Consider the following 19,148-nt stretch of genomic DNA (forward strand, 5'->3'; position numbering starts at 1 on the left):
TGAAGAAAGAAGATCATTGGTATGTTGACAGTGTGACACAGACACACACACACACACACACACACACCTTTTCTCTGGGTAACAGTGTCTTTTCACTCCTTCACAATATTTCCACCTTTTTGTGCATCTGTCAGAAGGCAGAGAAGTGTACTCACTCTTTCTCCAGGCCAGCAACCACACTGTGAACGTAGTCCACATCAGTCTGCAGAGATCAAACAAGGAAGACACATTAGACACACAGACCTTTTCGCATCATTTTTTAATTTATTGTGCATAAGTGTCATGCTATGACACACACTGTATGAATATGAGATCTCACCTCCCCAACGAAGACAATAATAACACAGTCAAGTTTCTCCTCTGGTGACAGCTTGTCTATTAGTGAACGGAGCGTCTCTGACAGATAAGACTTCACCTTGCGCTTCACTGTGGGGATCCCCATCACCATGGTAACTGAGAAGAAGAAGAAGCAGCAGCGTGAGGGGAGAACAGGAAGTGTCCAAGGCTACAAGGGTGGCTATTTAATCAAGTCGATCCAAAACCAAATAATCTTTGCTGTTCGACAACGACAGATTACATCGGCCTAAATCCAAAAGAACAGAAATTCATGCCCAGATTGACAGATGGCAGTGGGAAGGATGACTGATGAAGGTAGTTTTTAATGCATCTGCACTATCATGCTGCATGCTGTTAAAGAAACACGTCTTTAATCAACAATCTAACACAATGTGGGTAAAGTAATTTATTCCAAAACATACAACATTTCAATTACAACTTAAGTAGAGAGTCACCGAATCAACATCAAGAGGCAACAATGTTTGGTCTCTAGACAGCTGGCATTTACACATCATCATTCTTTATCCAGAGATCTGCAAAGCGTAGCTAAATTAATTAATGAACTTTTCCTACCAGCTAAAACAAACAAAGCCAAGCAGACCAAAGCCAACTGCAGTGAGAGAAAAAAAACTAGAGAGCAGAACTGACATTCTGAAACATTCTGAGTGTTTCAGAGAGGAGCTGAAATCTCATTACTGATTTATCTGTAATTTCTGCAATTAATTTATTAAAATTCATCTATAAAAATATCAGTTACCAGACCCCAAACTGATATTTTCAAGCTGCATATTTTGTCTGACTAATGGTCCAAAATCCCAAAGGTATCACAACAACAAAAAACTGAGAAAATGAGGAAATCCTACAAATCCTATGAGAAGCTGAAAATAGCTTTGTGTATCAGGTTTTTTTACCTGATACACGACCAAATGATTAATCAATCAATCTTAATTGTCATCAATTAATTTTGTCAGTCAACTAAGCGATTATGTCAGCAAAATCCACGCAAATGATCTCAAATATGAAGCTAATAATCATCTCTGAGCTAAGAAAGGTCACAAGTAGGAGCAGATATTACATTCAAATGAGGACAGGCTGATGAAGTGAGACAACAGTAAGACATGGAAAGAGAGGAAAAGAGAGTGGCTATTGTCATCTCCTTATTGCTCCTATTGTCTGAGGCTTGGAGTGATTGTGGCTAAACAGACAGCCTCTTCTTTAATATGGAGAGATTCCCCGAACAGTACACCAGACTGAAAAAAACAGACTGTTACAGACATAAAACCAGTTAATTTTACTTACTAGGAAACAAGGATCACTTTCACTAGGGAAAGAGAGAGTGAGGGAATGAGAGAGTGGAGCGTGTACAGCAAGCCCACACTGGTGAGACTGCAAATGCGAGGATGAACAAGTTATCAGTAAGTAAGTAAAGCTTTATTTATATAGCACTTTTTAAAACACACAGTTACAAAATGCTTCACACACAAAAAAATATAAATGAGTAAATAAATAGAGATAAATTACAATATAAAACACAGCACAAAACCAAACTAAAACGAACCAAAACAGAAGACAGGGATGGAGATCTATAAAAAGGCTTGCCTATAAAGATGTTTTTTAGAAGCTGCTTAAAGCAGTCCAAAGATTCAGCAAATCTGATAGATTGGGGAAGATGATTCCAGAGTGTTGGGGCTAAAACAGCAAAGGCGCAATCACCTTTTGTTTTGCAGGTGGAGTGGGGGATGGATAATATGCCAAGAATTAAAGACTGGAGTGGTCGAGAAGTGGAATGAGGAACGAGGAGATCGGAAATGTAACTGGGGGTAAGGTCATGCAGAGACGTATATGTAATCAACAAGATCTTGTAGTTTATTCTGGCCAATGGAGGGATGCAAGAACAGGGGTAATGTGGGACTGACGGCTAGTTCTAGTTAGTAGCCTGGCAGCTGCATTTTGAACCAAGTGTAAACAATTTAGAGCAGCTTGACTGAGGCACGTGCAGAGGGAATTACAATAATCTAGATGGAAGAAGTGTGAATTAATAGTTCAAGATCTGTAGAAGACAAAATATATATATTTCTTAGCTGAAGAAAACAAGTCTGGATGAGCTAAGTAACATGATGGTCAAAAGTCATATACTGGTCAAAGATGATCTGACACTGAATCAGTGTTTTCCTCATGCTTAGGGAAATAATACAGCAGCATAAAATTGCCTATTAGCCTATGTACTCGCTATTTCATGTTTAGCATTCTCTTTCTCTATACATGGTGTCCCTGCCCTTTACTGAATTCAAATTCTAGTGTCACAATCCACAGAAGGCAGTTTTGCATAACGTTTTGCATAAAATGTAAAGTTCCAACCACTTCTCCAAAAAGGCCAGTAACGATTGTGAAGTACAGGAACCAGGGCTAATGCGTGCATGTACCGTTTAAAAGGGTAAGCATGTGAAGTAAGCTGATGTGAGGGCACAGTGGACCTGAGAAAGGGTGCAATCCTTCAAAGTGATCTGTGCAGCGTGGAGAATCTGTCCCAGTTTTGCTTTGTGTTTCTCACACTGAGCTCTGTGTCGTATAGCGACACCCACCACCACCACCAAGAAAGTAGGTCGAGGATGAAAGGAGAATGTGGGAGGAAGGAAAAGAGACAGAGAGTGACAGAATAAGGGAGGGTGGCAGACAGTGAATGAGTGATAAAGCGTGCAAGTGCAGCGTGAGCAGGACCAACTCCAAGACTGCCCCTCCCCGTGTCCCTTGATCAGCCTGCCCGCTTCACTCTGCCATCCTTTCATCTCCTTTGGGAAAAGCAAAACAATCTACATTTCTGTCCGCTTCTCTGTCACATCAGTGAAAAGAACCGATTTGGCATGCCATACACATAAAAAGGAGCTGGTGTTGGGCTGCGTTTGTAATGTCCAGCAAAATGTTGTTTGCTTTAGGGGTGTGCCATATCGTATCGTTCACGATAATACCAGTATAATTTTTAATATGATTTTTCATTTCGTGATAATGGCAAAAAAAAAATTATTTTCCTGACCATAGCTACACATTATTTAGGTTGAGGAAGGAACTGACATCATTGGATCATTGCTTGTAGTGGGAATAATCATGCAAGCATGTGTGTTCAAGCAAATAACACTCAATTTGACTTGAGGACTCATCAACGTTTTAGGTTTATTATTAGGTTTATTAAGTTAATTATGTGATTTTTCAAATGTAACTAATACTGATAACTATGTACAAGTAAATGTTAATAAAAAGAACCATACATTCATTTCTTATATTTAGAGAGAACATGTTATTTATCATATTAGAAGAAGAATCAGAATCAGCTTTATTGCCAAGTTTACACGTACAAGGAATTTGCTTTGGTATTTTGGTGCAAAACAATAAACAGTAGAAATATAAAGAAAGATAAAGCAAGTACTGCAGGTCAAGAATCATAAATATAAAATTGACAATAACATATTAAAGAATATTAAAAAATATTATAAGAAAATAATAAAGAATATGTACAATATGACTGTTATTTAAATGACAGTTTGTCCAATGTGCAAAATATTTACATGGGAATGTGCAAAGGTTTACAGTATGAGTATACTGTACCATAATGGGTGGTTGGGTAGGTATGAGAGCCAGTGTCAGTGGGGGTCCCGGGCCTTGTTGATGAGGAAAGAAACTGTTTATGTGATGTGAGATTTTGGTCCTGATGGACCGCAGCCTCCTGCCAGAGGGGAGCATCTGAAACAGTTTGTGTCCAGGGTGGGATCAGCCACATTCTTTACTTTTGGAGTTTAGAAAATCATGAATTAATTATAGAAGATATAGATTAAGTCTAATGAAATAAAATACAAATATAATGAAAGAAAACAAATAAATGTGGTCATAGTGGCATATGTATATGGCTGTCCATCTCCTCTGTTCTCAACAACAGGGTGGGGAGTTTGTTTTCTTTTTGTGTGAAGCCTTACGCATATTTTATGTCCTTGTTTGTTTGTTTGTTTGTATCTATACAGTACCATATCTTTGCTTTGGTTTTTCATTAACTAATTAAAAAAGAAGCCTTTTTAATGATTAATTAAAATCTTGTTTGAATAAATTTAAGAAAATTACAATTACAACTGCTTCTGTATCAAAGTAAATACCAACTTTTGTTTTCCTCTGGAAGAGATGTGTTGCTGCTAGGGATGAGAAGCATCCTGAGTAATCTGGATGCTATATTTTAATGACAAAAACTGAACCTTCTTTAAAACTTAAGTTTTCAACGTCCTACAAAGCCTGAAGGTCACTGTGTGTGTGTGTGTGTGTGTGTGTGTGTGTGTGTGTGTGTGTGTGTGTGTGTGTGTGTGTGTGTGTGTGATATCCCGGTGGGGCGTAGAGACTGCTTTTTGAGGGTTAAGACTTGGTTTTAGGGTACAGGTTACAATTAGGTTAAGGTTAGGGTAAGGGGCTAGGGAAAGCATTATGTCAATGACTGTCCTCCACAGGGATAATGAAACAAACGTGTGTGTGTGTGTACGCAAGTGAGTGATACCCCTTTTAAACCAAGCTTGCTAGTGGAAAACCTACAATCCACAACCTAAGTAGACCACCTATTAAAATCCTCCACACATCGCTCACACTCTAAATTTATAGTATAGTTACTTAAGTGGTTCGTTCAATACATTTTATCTATAACACAAGGGGCCTGGTAAAAACAAGTCTTACCATCAATAACCAGTCAGAGCCATCATAAATCCTACTCCCCATTATATGGGTTGCATTATCCAACCAGCAATCTATAGAGGGGACCTTTGCAGAAACAGTAATTATACTCCTTGTTGTATTGGTTCTGTTTGTGTGCAGTTTAACACTGTGCATACTGTTTCACCAGTTATATGAAGAAATTCACAATATTCCACAAAAGAAAGATCAATGGTACAAGCTTCACACCTGTAGGTGTAGGGTGAATATAGACTGAGGCCACACATGTATGTGACACACTGTCTGACAAGCATCCCAAAACACCCACGTTTTAAGCATGGGAAAACAACAAACCTGATCATTACATTCCAATGTCAGCAACATGTGGGCATTGGGTCTGATCATCACCCTATGTGCAGACATTTGCAGGTGACATGTCATGCAAAGGTCAGCTGCTTTGACACGTGTTACTGCTTACAGATGGAAAATACAATGTCTTTTTTTTTTTCAATGTGGCATTACAGCAATGCAGCTAACCAATCAGCACCTACACTGAAACAATAGACTATTGTTTTTGAAATTCAAGGGAAAATCAGTGACTGTTAAAAGCTTTGGCTTGTGTTTGGTGATGTATATCAGCCAAAAATGTCTGCACATAGGGTGTGGTTTGATATACGGTATAAGGTTCAAGCACAGGTCAGATAGGTCCTTGGTGTATAAAGGGATTATGAGTGAGTGAGTGTAGTGGGTATGAATGTGTTTAAAACCTACAGAGTTGCCACTGAAGGTAATTAGTTTCAGATTAGATCTTGTTGATTAGATTGTGTTGATTAATGAACTAAGATCACTATTTCTGCCATTCAGAGTAATCAGCAGGTTTGCAACGCATGTATTTGAGCAGATATGTGACTGACTACACTCTCCTCAGGTCAATAGAAGAGTCAGCAGCGACACAGACTGCAGTACAAGGGATTGGGGGAAAAAAGGGATCTTCAACTGTAGCTTGTGACATGCTTAATAGCTGGTCATTGCTTGGCAATAAAGTACTGACTGTGTGTAAATGGGCAAAAGTTGGCAAGCGTGCCATATATGTTTGGAACAAGCAAGGCTGTATTTACAATAATGCTCTTTTGTTGGTTTCTGTCTGAAAGAGGCTTCATTGAGGCCCTACTCCAACCATTTCAGTCTCAGAGGTTCCCTGAACTGCTTCTTCCCATAATCCTTTTTCAATTTAAAGTGGGATGATGTCCTAATTTGCACGGCTATTAATATCCTTATGTCAGATATGCTTAGACCAGCAGAGAAACAAGGGGTGAAGTAAAAAATGAAAGACACAGAGGCAGACTAAGAAAAACAAGGAGCGATAGGAGAGAAAAAAGGGGCGGTTAAAGGCACTATTGGGGCATGTACGAGTGGTGGAGGGGCAAAACTCTGAGGCAGTCGTGCGCAGAGATCACTTCCCATTAGCAGTACTTCCAGCTTGGCTGTGCATTCCAGTGAACACAACTGATAGTGTTTTGGGGTGGGAAGCTGTCGAGAACAAGGCAGTACGCAGAGACAGAACTCTGCATTTTCACTGGCTAGGCATTCTCTCCAGGATTTCTAAGAAAAAGCCAAAAGAGAATCTTAAAACCTTGTCTGGAGGTAACAGATACCTATCATGAACCAGACAGACTGGCACTGACTCAGAGACGGCAGTGATAGGCCTTGCATTTTTTCTTGGTTCCTGTGGGAATACCTTGTACTCATTGATCAAACAGGCTATGGGGGCCAGAAACGAGAAACTCCTGTTTGTTCTTGACCTATCCCTTCTTCCTGTCTTCTAATTCGTCTAGGGCCTTTGTTCTTCCCCTCAGTCATTGTCATTAGGAATGGGGAAACACAATTTGAGCTGTTCAGCCTCTAAACTCATGCTCCAAATTCACTCCACCTATCACACTTTCAATGCCAGTTAAGTAATCCTCTTAGAGAGAACTTGATATGGCAGATTGATACTGCTTGTGGGGTGAAGGGAAGGAAAATAAAACATAAAAATGGGGTTGCTGAAACTAAGAATTAATAGAAAAGAGTGAAACAGGAGAGGAATAATCCATATGAAAGGGGTTGTGAGCTTAGTAAAAATTAGATTTTGTAGCGTTTAGCTTCAGTTTATGTTCCTAAAGTAAACTTTCTTTGTATAGCACTTTTCAAAACGTAGTAAAGTGTATCTCTTAGTTTCAATAAAAGAGAGAAGGAAGGACAACAGAAAAGCATTTGAATACACAAAGTGCAGGTAGAAAAAAAGTAGGCGATTTAGAGATTTGAAAGAAAAAGGGAAATCCCTGTTCGATCAAGGTAAAAAGTAGGATACATTACTTCTAAAGTAAATAGGGAAATATACTGTACATACACTGCAACATACACTACACTTGCAAAGCTCAGTCCAGAGGGCATACTTGTTGTGAACTAGGCACCAACTGAAAACTTGTTGAGACTTGATTCTCTCCCTGGTGTAATGAGGATCTCTGGAGGTTTTACTGTGTTTGTGTAGGACAAGCATTCATATTCTGGAGAAAAAGCCTCATTAATCAGGGAAGTTACTGTTGTACTGAATTTGCAGTGTGTGCATGCGCTTCTCACCTCCTGTGCGTCCGAGACCAACTTGTACGGCAGGTTGCAGGCTGCCCTCATTGTTGAGAAGGTGAGGCAGGTGGTGATAGATATTTGGCACCTGGAGAGGTTTCCTATTTGTGAGCTCCTTCAGTAGTTTCTGTGTCTCATCTGAAAGCAGGCACAGACAAAAAAGTTAAGTGGAGTTCTCTTCTCAGTTTCATCAAATGATGACAGGAGTGAAATTATGCTGACTTTTAAAAGCACCACCTGTTAACACTAAAGTGCTCTGGAAGAACAGTGATGCAATAACTACAGAATCATTGAATAAAATATTTAACTTTACACTGACTTGCTCACAGTAGAAAATCAGGCATCTTCCCGAGTATATGAATACTCACTGGCTGCAGGACCCTGTCTATGTTTGCGACTTATACCATACTTCCTGGTGTACACGTTCATACTGTTTCTCATATTATTTCTCCTATGCAGGGCTCTTGATGTTTTGTACTAGTCCGCTGCAGCCAATAATAAGATGAAATCATATAATCACAGTGAGATTTCATTTTCAAAAACCAGTTTCATTTCATTAGAAATCAGGTAGCTCTTAGAAGTCGCAGGCCCATAATAAGCCCATCCAATCATTTCATTCAGCCTGAATGAAATGATTGGCTGGCCTACCTCCCTGCCTGCCTACCTGCGCACACTCTGCCCATACACTCATTGCATATGAAAATGTGTTTTGGGGGCTTTGGAGGGAGGTCTGAAGGGAGCGGGTGGGAATTTCTTCAGTCTCTGATAGATTCTCGGGCATTACCTACCCTAGCTTTAATGCTGTGTTACAATGTCTAGAAATCTAAAAGCAGGCAAAAACAAAAAAAAGCCTTTGTTACATCTGGGAGCACTGCATGTTTGTGATTTTAACCTATACAACAGGTGATGCAGAGCCAATGCAAGAGGGGATGCTGCATTATATGAAAATCAGAATATTTCAGAATTCACAGACAACACTAAGAGATCTGTTGCGCACAAGTGATTGAAAAACTTTAATGTTTACATGACAGTGTAGAAGCTCAGTTGGTGTTAATGAGTCTCCATGTGTGTCAGCTACCTGAGAAGTTTGTGAGGGCATCTTTGCTGCTGTTAGTCTCGGCGATGGCGCGTCTGAACTGCTCGAGAATGTTGTTGAGCTCAGACGAGCGCTGCAGCGTCCTGTGCTCTGCCACACGAAGGCGCTCTTTCAAGGCATGGAACTCCCGCTGGTATGCTATCAGCTTCTCTATAAGAAAAAAAAAAAGAAGCAAAGTAGGGCGAATTAGCAGGTGACAACATGCACTATATAAAGTTCCAGTAATTAAAACAAATAAAATAAAACAACGGTCTGATTCAAGGACCACTTGTATTTATTTAAAAATAAATACAGTAGCACCATACAGTAGAAAGGCAACAAAGTCATTACTAGAAATCACTCAGAGCGCTCCCTTCTGCCAGGGCTGCGGCGAGCATTAAAGGAGTTATTTTAATAAGAGAAAATGTTGAGAATCTGCATCTGGATTTGGTTCTATCAAAATACTGGTAATGATAAACATTTATGCTTCATGTACCATCATTCAAGTAAGTACAGTAGTTCTTAATTAGAAGACGTGTTCAAACATACCCTATATCACAACGGTAAAAAATCTTTTTAAAAATTCCTGGTTTCGGATCCACACCAAAAACTAATCACTTGTTACTTGGACCTTGGCCTAAATATCCCTAATAAGGGATACAATTTTCTTAATTCTGCACTTGAACTGAGTATTTCAAGACATGCTGTTGAGGGGAGGAAGAGAGCTACTTTTTCAATTTCCTGACCAGGAATCCTTAGATTGTACAGGGATTTACAGCACTCATCTTTTGCCTGCTTTTCAAGTCTCTAAACTACTACAGTATTATATAATGATGGTCGACAATGATACAGCACTCAGGAGCAGCAATTTATTGGCAATACTAGCTGCATGTTTTTACTGGAAATTACTTTTGAGGTTTAGAGGAAGTTTACTGCAAAAATGTGAGGAAACCTGTACGTGGTGAGCTTTTATCAGGAAACAGAAGTTTAGCGGTTGGTGTAGGTTTGAAAGTAGAGGCTGTGCCATTCTATGAAAAAGGGAGTAGCGGTGATCTGTTGGTGAAATCATAGATGTATTAAATAAGCTGGATACGCACAGTGAGTATCTTACTTTACTTGTTTTTGTGTTAAATTCTCTTTGTGCTGGGTTTCTTTTCTGTTTTAGTATTTTTAGTTTTGTCTTTTACCTGACTGTTTTATTGCTTTGGTTTTGTATAAGTACTAAGTAACCTTTTTTGAAAAGTGTTATATAAAGTTCATTATAATAATAATTACTTTGGGAGATGATTAGAAACGGGGATGATAGTGATTTAAAGCCAAGAGAGCATGTGTGTGGCATTAATTGACATTAGAGTACAGACTTGATTTTGTTCCAAAATTCATGAGGTTACAGGGAGAACACAAAGAACATCTCAGGTGTGTATATGTGTGTGTGTGTTTAGGTGGGGTTGTGGGTTTGGCCAGTCTCTGATCTTCCTCTGTGGGGAGATTTATTGTGCCCTTTTGGAGAGCCCTTCACTACAACAAAACCCAGACTCCCTTTATCTTCCCCTCTCCATCACTCTCTCTGTGACTGAGCTATTGTCCATCCACTCTGCCCTGGCTCCTCTTCCTCACAGAACCATGTTGTTCCTCCTGAATGTTGATCTCTAAGACACACAGACAGAGGCTGTCATTTGGCCCAAACCTCATGAAAAGAGCAGCTTCAAACTAAAACAGACTTTCATCTTCACATCAGTCCTTTGATTGTAGGACTCCAGGCCTGCTGAGATGAAACCACACCTGTAATCCCACCGTGCAAAGAAACAAAGACAGATACAGCACCACAGGAACAGAAACAAGAAGTAGATAAGGTTTCTATTTAGCTATGTTTCCAATGCAGATGTATTAGTGAAACTGTAATAACACATTCTCTTTCAAGGAATTGCCTCCCCCATTACCAGTGTCAATGCCAAAGTATGTTCATTTCAGTTAAATGTCACTCTTGATATACTTTCATTCCTGCTAAACAAAGTTTGACCTTGACTTCACATAAAAATGTTCCTTTAGCTGCAAAAAAAACCATTTTGGGTTTTGTTTTTTGTTTTTTACAAATCAAGTGGTTTCAACATTAAATTCAAATAATAGGGTGAATGGTGAACCTACTCTTCTGGTATACAGCCACTGGATGACTGAATGGCTACACATAATGCATTAAACAATTAGACCTACCTGAGGTCTGGAGCACATCAATAAAATCTCATTATTTTATATTATATATTATTATATTATTCTTCCCTGCACTCTAGAACTATGAGTAGCGGGGGCAGGGCTGAGTGGCTATACTCTGCCTCTGAGCTCGGCAACCTCTCTCCTTCCTTCGGTTTGCATCCAACCTGTTTTCTTAACATGTTCTCTCCTGGTTTACGTATACCTATTGCCCCTCCTCTCCTGTGATATTTTGCCTTGACGTGTCATTGTTAATTCATTTGCTCAGTTTAGTTTATTGATTTATTAATGAGATACATGGGAGGAAAGGGGAGTCGGATATATGATGAATGCTCAACAACTAGCCTTTGAAATGAACAGACTCAAGGCCTCACACTCACTCACAGACATGTGTGCACACACACACACACACACACACACACACACACACACACACACACACACACACACACACACACACACACACACACACACACACACACACACACACACACACACACACACACACACACACACACACACACACACTTCTCGCCAAAAAGTAGATTCCTTAGTAGATATTCCTTATAAAATCTTTCATTCAGCAAATTTGAATTTAATGTGTTAATTCTCATTTACCAAAAGTTCAGTTTTGGGTAGGGATGCTTCAATCAATTAAATTAACTGATTAGTGGTCCTTCAATTTGTAATTCAGGAAAAAAAATGGAGGCAAATGAATAAACATCAACTTTGGCATAACTCAATTAATTGACTTTTGAAAACTCAAAGATGTCCTTTATAAACAAAGTTTAAAGGCACTTATTGAGTAACAGTCACAACATGATTGTTGTTTTACTTGTTGTGACACTGTGCTGACTCACTTTGACCTCAGTAATAGCATTTAACTACCTGAAGACAGGATTTCAGAGAGAGCTGACAGACAGACAAAGATCTTCAAACTACCAAACTTCACAGTTTGAGAGGACAAGGAGGATCTTAGTGCTGAGAAATACTTTACGGAAATCCAATCCTGAACTCACCAGAGAGTTAAGAGTTTTATCAGTCACAGTGATCTTGTCCTTGACCTCACTCTCCCTTGCCGATGCAGGCTGCTGACTGTGGGCTCATGAGTGCTGATGAGGGACATGTGCAGTTTATGTTTGTATGAATGACAGAGTTGCAGTACATAATGATGTCCTTGTAAAAGCAAAGTTTCACTATTCCAGCACATTTTCACTTTGAAATAAACAACTGTTCGATTTAACAATCAATCACAAATAATGTCTAAACAAATAGCCAGGAAATCCACACATGCAGGATATGCTGGCCAACGAGCAGTGCTGAAAAACTGTTCTTTTAAATTTGCTGATCCCCGGTCTACTGTATTCAAAACATTTAGTTGCGAAATGGAAAAAGAAATCAAACCTCACCTATATGTTTAGAAGGTGTTTGTTATTACAACAGCAACAACTGGAAAATCACTGTTAAATACCTCTTTTGAGAAAAAGTGGTGATTAATTCTATTAAAATTTTACCAGAAGTACAGATGATTCAACAGCTGTTTGGAGAACGAAAATAGTTTAAAATGGTCAATTAACCTAAATTACAAAAAATACAAATAAAAAACCTACAAAACTCTAGCCATGGATCTGCTGAGGTTTGGAGATATCCCTCTTTGAGATTTCGGCTGCCATCCTAACACAAGGAGAAAACATTTTATTATTGTTTGTGGTGCTCACTGAAAAATGACATTTCAAGAATTCTACAATGTGCCTTTACAAAAAAAATGTTATTCAGGATAATCCGCAGACCTAGCCGTCAACAGTTTTCACTGGAAAACTGCTACTACTTTCTACAGAAGCAACGGTCCCCTTGAAAAAAGTTTCATTATAATTATAATGAACTGATCTGAGCTGAACTAGCTGTAATTAATCCTCGTCTTAAAAAGCCCACTCTTGATCCAGGGGTTTTAGCCAACTATAGACCTATATCTAACCTCTCCTTTCTCTCTAAGATCCTTGAGAAAGCAGTCGCCAGTCAGTGGTCATTTGTCAATTACAAATGACCTTTTAATTGCATCAGACAATGGACTTGTCTGTGTACTTGTCTTGTTAGATCTTAGTGCTGCATTCGACACCATTTACCATCACATCCTATTACAGAGACTGGAACATTTAATTGGCATTAGAGGAACCGCACTAAGCTGGTTTGAATCCTATCTATCAGACTGATCTCAGTTTTAACATGTTAACGATGAATGCTCCATGCACACCAAAGTTACTTACGGAGTTCCACAAGGTTCTGTGCTTGGACCAATTCTATTCACGTTATATATGCTTCCTTTAGGGAATATCATTAGGAAGCACTCCATAAACTTTCATTGTTATGCGGATGATACCCAATTATATCAATCGATCAAGCCAAATGAAACTAATCAGTTAGCTAAACTTAAAGCATGCCTTAACACTAGAATGGCCACGACGGTCATTTTGACCGTTTTGAAATTTATATGTGCAATAACTTTGTTGAATAAAAAAAATACAATCTTGCTGGTACCTGACTTTTCCTAAAAGTATTTGTATTTTTATTTACAATAGGTTTTATATAAATTAAACAAAAGGCAAAGAAAATATGATCATTTTTACCTATTTCGGCCATACGCGGTCATATTGACCGCAGTGACTTTCGCGCTATTCTATTGTTCTATTGTGCTGGCCCCACAGCACACACAGCTCACGGCCTTCTTGTGTGTGTTTGACGATGGCATGCTGAAACACATCAGGGACTGCACTGTGGCTGAGGCACATCAGCACCGTAGTGACAGCTCATGACCTGACAATTTTGGCTAGCTGCGGATGTCAATTCAAAATCCATGCTGAACGGGGCTCCGTTTCTGGGAAAAGAGGAGACGCGGAGCAAAGATCAGCTCGTGGGAGAAAGTGTGGAGCTGAAACTGGGGGAGCCATTCCTGGGGAAGGGAAGAAATATTACCAGATAATTTCTTCTCTTCTCTGAAACTAGCCACCGCCTTACAGGCCAAGAAGACCAGCCTGGTTGGCACCCTGGGGAAAACTAAGCGTGAGTCGCCTCCTCCAAAAAGAGCAAGCGGAGCTGTTCAGCACATCAGTGTGCCATGTATAGATGCGACGTTCACCATCTACCAGGGAAAGCCGAGGAATAATGTATGTTTGCTGAGCTCCGTACACACAAGCGTGGGCATCACCGATGGGCTGAAGGCAAAGCGGGAGTCGGTGATACTGGTGTGAATATAGCGTATGCAATAATTACGGTTTACTATATGCGATGATATGAATATTGATAAATGTATAATTAAAGTTTTTTAAATGTATATTTTGGTGTTATTTGTTTTTTAAAAGATATCCTAACACAATAAATGTGTTAATCTCCCATTTGGGTAATTTATCATTAGAGATTATAGAGTTTGGAATCTAGCGGTCAAAATGACCGCTTCCGGCAATTCTAGTAAGTTTGGAATTCTGGCACTTCTAGTGTTAAGGACATAAAAATCTGGATGATCTGCAGTTTTCTGATGTTAAACTCTTGACAAAACTGAAGTTATTGTACTTGGCCCCAAACACTTTCAAGACACGTTATATGAAGATATAGTTACTCTAGATGGCATTGGCCTGGCCTCCAGCACCACCGTAAGTAACCTTGGAGTTATCTTTGATCAGGATTTATCCTTTAACTCCCACATAAAACAAACTTCAAGGACTGCCTTCTTTCACCTATGTAACATAGCAAAAATCCGGCACATCCTGACTCAAAACGATGCAGAAAAACTAGTCCATGCATTTGTTACTTCTAGGGTGGATTATTGGAATTCATTATTATCAGGCTGGCCTAAAAAGTCCCTTAAGACTCTCCAGTTGCTCCAGAATGCTGCGGCACGTGTACTGACAAGAACTAGGAAAAGAGATCATATTTCTCCAATATTAGCTTCTCTGCACTGGCTTCCTGTAAAATCCAGAATAGCATTTAAAATCCTTCTCCTCGCCTACAAAGCTCTTAATGGTCTGGCACCATTGTATCTTAAAAGAGCTCACAATACCTTATTACCCCTATAGGACACTGCGCTCCCAGAATGCAGGGTTACTTGTGGTTCCTAGAGTCTCCAAAAGTAGAATGGGAGCCAGAGCCTTCAGCCATTAAGCTCCTCTCCTGTGGAATAAGGTCCCAGTCTGGGTTCAGGAGGCAGACACCATCTCCACATTTAAGAGTAGGCTTGAGACTTTCCTCTTTGATAAAGCTTATAGTTAGGGCTGGCTCAGGTGAGTCCTGAACCATCCCTTAGTTATGCTGCTATAGGCCTTGACTGCTGGGAGACTTCCTCTGTCCTCCTCTCCATCTGTGTGCATTCTTATCCCATTGCTGCATGTTACTAACTCAATATCTTCTCTCTCCCGTAGTTTTGTGCTTTCTCGTTTCTCTTCTCTCTCCTTCTGTCGCTTTCAGCAGGTATTTCTGCCTTGGGTGCTGCAGAGTCTAAATCTATGATTGGGGCCCTCTAGTGCTCCCATGTTACTGCTCGACAACCACACTACAATTATCATTAGTCTTATTACTATCATTATTTTCTCTCTCTCTCTGAGTCTGGTTCTGTCACATGAATTATGCATGTATGAACACCCTTGAGTGGTGCACCTGCTAGCCACGTGGTTCTCCACTGCAGCTGCTATGTGCAACACAAAGCATTTAACCAGGCTGTTATCTCTTAAGTAGGGCAGATGGTGCAAAACATGAACTTGAGCTAACACGAATGGTTATAACATGTTGGTTTTGCTCTCATTTAGGGAGCAGAACTAAAAGTTCACAGATGCTCCAACATTCATCTAACATGACTAACACACGTAAGCACAACTCAGAAGATTTTTTTTTTGACAGTCATGTGAAGAAACATACTGTACTGTGACGCTCATATCCATTGGACAGAAAAGATCAGATCAGTGTGTTACTTTTAAGTGTTACTGGTTAAGACAAGTTCAACTTTTTTGGTTAAGCAGTCTCACTAGGTATAAATCATGCAACACATATCTTCATACAGAAAAACACAAGCACACCCACACGTATAAATAATACTGCACATGCACAGAGTAGTATAATTGATTTTTGGTGGTATTTCCCTGAAGAGAAGTGCAAGTCGATCCATGAGTAGGCGAGTGATACTCCCTCAACGGCTCCATGTAGTTTGCAGAAAGAGAAAAAGCACACCTTTATCCCATTCTGTCATTTTTGCAATACACCACAATCCTTTCACTTCTTGACTTGGGGTAAAAAAAAATTGCATCAGAAGAAACCAGATTAATATTTGCCCATGTGGCAACATTCCAACCCAGATTCCTAATTTTGCTTCCTCACCATAGGCTCATTGTTTCTACTGACCTCCACCCACTCTTCTTCCTCTACTGTGCTATAAGTCATGATAAGCTCCTGCAGCCTGCTGTGTCTCTTTGTGGCAGAGCATGCTGTCTGACAGCAGTGAGCTGAGAGCGTGACCCTGCTCTGCTTACTTCAACTCCTCTGGCTCCACTTGGCTCCTGTAAGGCTACGATCATTTTTTTGGAAACTCCACTTTAAGGAATGTCACCTAATCAATTGTATCCATTGGGATCCAGAGTCCACTACAAAAACTAATTTTAGAGCTGAAAAGATTAGTTGATTTACCGATTAGTTGATTGACAGAAAATAATCAGCAACTATTTTGATAATCATCTAATAAATTCAGTAATTTATAAAAACAAAAATATCCAACATTTACTGTTTCCACCTTCTCAAATGTGAGGATTTGATGATTTTTTCCTTGTCAACCTAATAGAAAAGTGAATATAAATAGTTTTGCACTGTTGGAAAAAAATTTGCAATCTAAAAATAAAACCTTGGGCACTGCGAAGTTATAATGGGCATTTTAAACTACATTCCCGTTTTTTGTATTTGTAGCGCCCCCTAGCGGTCGATTTGAATGAAACTGTCAGGGTATGTTTCAGGTACTTATGTGTATGTTAAGTACTGTAAGATTTGTGATGATTGGCCCAATGGTTGTTGAGTTTGGTCTATTTATGTGCGGAACACGTCCTTTTGAAGTTAATTGGTCAATTTCTTGAAAACTAAATAAGATATCAACAAGCTTTATAAAACCTTTGATAAGCTTCATCCAATGATGATCCACTGAAAATGTGGTAGCAATCGGACCTACAGTTTAGGAGGAGATGTCAAAAATGTGTTTTTCAAAAAATTTAAAAATGCCGAAAAATCTAGTTAGGCGGACTGTAGTGTTCGAAGAGGCTTTTTTTGTAGAGCACATTGAGCTGAACTTGTGAGAGAAATTTCCAGTCATTCAGACGTACGGTTTGAGGGGCGCTGCCTGTTCAAAATTGCATTTATGAGCCTTAATTACAGCACCACCATGAGGACGATTGGGCTCATATATCTGTGGAAGCACATGCACATCATTTCCAGTTATTGGGCCAAGTTTCGTGTTTCTAGGTCATTCCAAACAACAAATAATTAATAATAATAATAATAATAATAATAAACCGGCACAAACATAAAAGGGTTTTAGCCCCTTCGGGCAATGTGTTTAGCAGCAGCTTTAAGAAGCTGAGGGAAATCTGCCCTTAAACTAACAATTAAAGCCCAAATTACACTTTCCACATCTGCATGGCCAAGAGGATTTGCGTTAAGAAATGTTCGTCATCTCCCTATATCAGTGAGGTCCATGTGGACTGTTTGTTTACAGACCCCGAGTTATGAAATCCTGCAAAGTATATCTGGCTTTTAACTTGTAAACTCATTTCAGGTAAATGTGTGACCACATCCACACAGAGAAACAAATGTGTACCGACAGGTTCTTGTATGTAGAGCAAGTTTATGGTACAGGTTAGTCGACAAGGGCACAGTTAATGCCCAACAATCACTGTCTCTTTTCCCTGAAACTGAGGAGAAATAGTGTGTTGTTGGGAAGTCTGTCCAGAAGTAGAGAAAGAACATGCATGAATGAATGAATAGCAGTGTGGGATACAGGAAGTGAGCTAAAGCACGAGGAGGGAAACAATGAAGATTGTCAACTCACTAATGGCCGAAGACGCCTGTTCCTGTTTAGAGAAACTAAGGGCTGTCTGGGATAAAGGGAGGTGGGTATGTATGTGTGACTAAGCAGGGTACAAAACACAGAAAAAATAACTAATCCCACTGTCTCACTGCCTTGTCAGCTCTCTCATCCTTTCTCTCCATCATACAGCCCACCTCAGGCTCTTCTCATCCTCTCTCTTTTTAAAATTTGGCCTTTCTACTCTCTTCCTCCTTCCAGGCCTCTTAGGATTTGTCTGGCAGACTGCCCTACCTCACAGTACACACAAACTAAATGTATACACACACATATAACCCCACAGTACAAATGAGAAAACACAATGTGCAAGCCATATTCTGTCCTATTCGAACTAATAAACCATGTATCTGGCCTAACACCCTCCTTATCTGCCTGCTCATTTACCCCCGTCACTGCAATCACTTGTGCTATTTTTGGCCCATTGTGTTTGGAATGATGTGATGATGGAGGAAAACCATGCCTTTGAAACACAGCAGAAGGGAAATGCATGGGTTCAAGAAAGGCAAGGAGCAAGTCACATCTGTAAAAGGAGGAGTGTTTTGTGTTTGGTAACCATTAAATCTGAGCAAATCAGCTGAAACCATAAGCACATTAGAGCTGTCTCTAACTAGGGCTGGAAACCACAGAGAAAGAGTTGCTATAGTGCTCACAACTATAGCATTATCAAAATACAAACAAGTATATCAAACATCTGCAACACATATTTTTATCATTTAAGTATAACTTCAAATTGGATTCTTATACCAGAACAGAGCTTGTTTCTCCTTTAATAACAGGAAACACATTATAATTCACTATACTACATTATGGATATATCCTGTATGCTCATCATCCTACCCTTAAACCATTGGATGCCATTCACCACAGTGGCATTCGATTCATTACTCAAGACATTTATCACACTCGTCACTGTGAGTTATATGAAAAGGTCGGATGGTCATCACTAACATCTGGAAGACATCAACATACCTGTGTTTTCATTCCATTGCAATAAAAGTTGCTAAGACACTTAAAATCCTTATTCAAGTTTAAAGTGAATAATAAAAATTATATTATTGACTGTTTCTATTAGGGTCTGCGCGTGTTATGACTGCTTTGTGTGACTGACTCGTCTTGGTGTGATAT

General features: G+C 39.5%; 1 protein-coding gene and 1 long non-coding RNA gene across 4 annotated transcripts in view; both read right to left on the reverse strand.

Moving 5' to 3' along the window:
- The window catches only part of mgat4a (alpha-1,3-mannosyl-glycoprotein 4-beta-N-acetylglucosaminyltransferase A), a 32,089-nt gene that overhangs the window by 8,371 nt on the left and 4,570 nt on the right, over nucleotides 1-19,148 (reverse strand). Inside the window, exons 2-6 of one of the 3 annotated variants that reach the window (XM_044218018.1) lie at nucleotides 8,714-8,881; nucleotides 7,633-7,773; nucleotides 3,937-4,071; nucleotides 320-453; nucleotides 156-202 (exon numbers count right to left, since the gene is read on the reverse strand). In XM_044218018.1, coding sequence (XP_044073953.1) covers nucleotides 156-202; nucleotides 320-453; nucleotides 3,937-4,071; nucleotides 7,633-7,773; nucleotides 8,714-8,881 — 625 coding nt within the window. Of the gene's footprint in view, nucleotides 1-155; nucleotides 203-319; nucleotides 454-3,936; nucleotides 4,115-7,632; nucleotides 7,774-8,713; nucleotides 8,882-19,148 lie in introns of those variants that run through there. The other 2 variants (XM_044218020.1, XM_044218021.1) reach the window with 2 other exon arrangements.
- On the reverse strand, nucleotides 8,913-12,520 carry LOC122886101. The gene is made up of 2 exons (XR_006380257.1): nucleotides 11,938-12,520; nucleotides 8,913-10,359 (listed from the first exon to the last, which is right to left on the reverse strand). It is a non-coding gene; the product is annotated as an uncharacterized LOC122886101 (long non-coding RNA).

This window comes from Siniperca chuatsi, linkage group LG12 (genome assembly GCF_020085105.1).
Source record: "Siniperca chuatsi isolate FFG_IHB_CAS linkage group LG12, ASM2008510v1, whole genome shotgun sequence".
NCBI lineage: Eukaryota > Metazoa > Chordata > Actinopteri > Centrarchiformes > Sinipercidae > Siniperca > Siniperca chuatsi.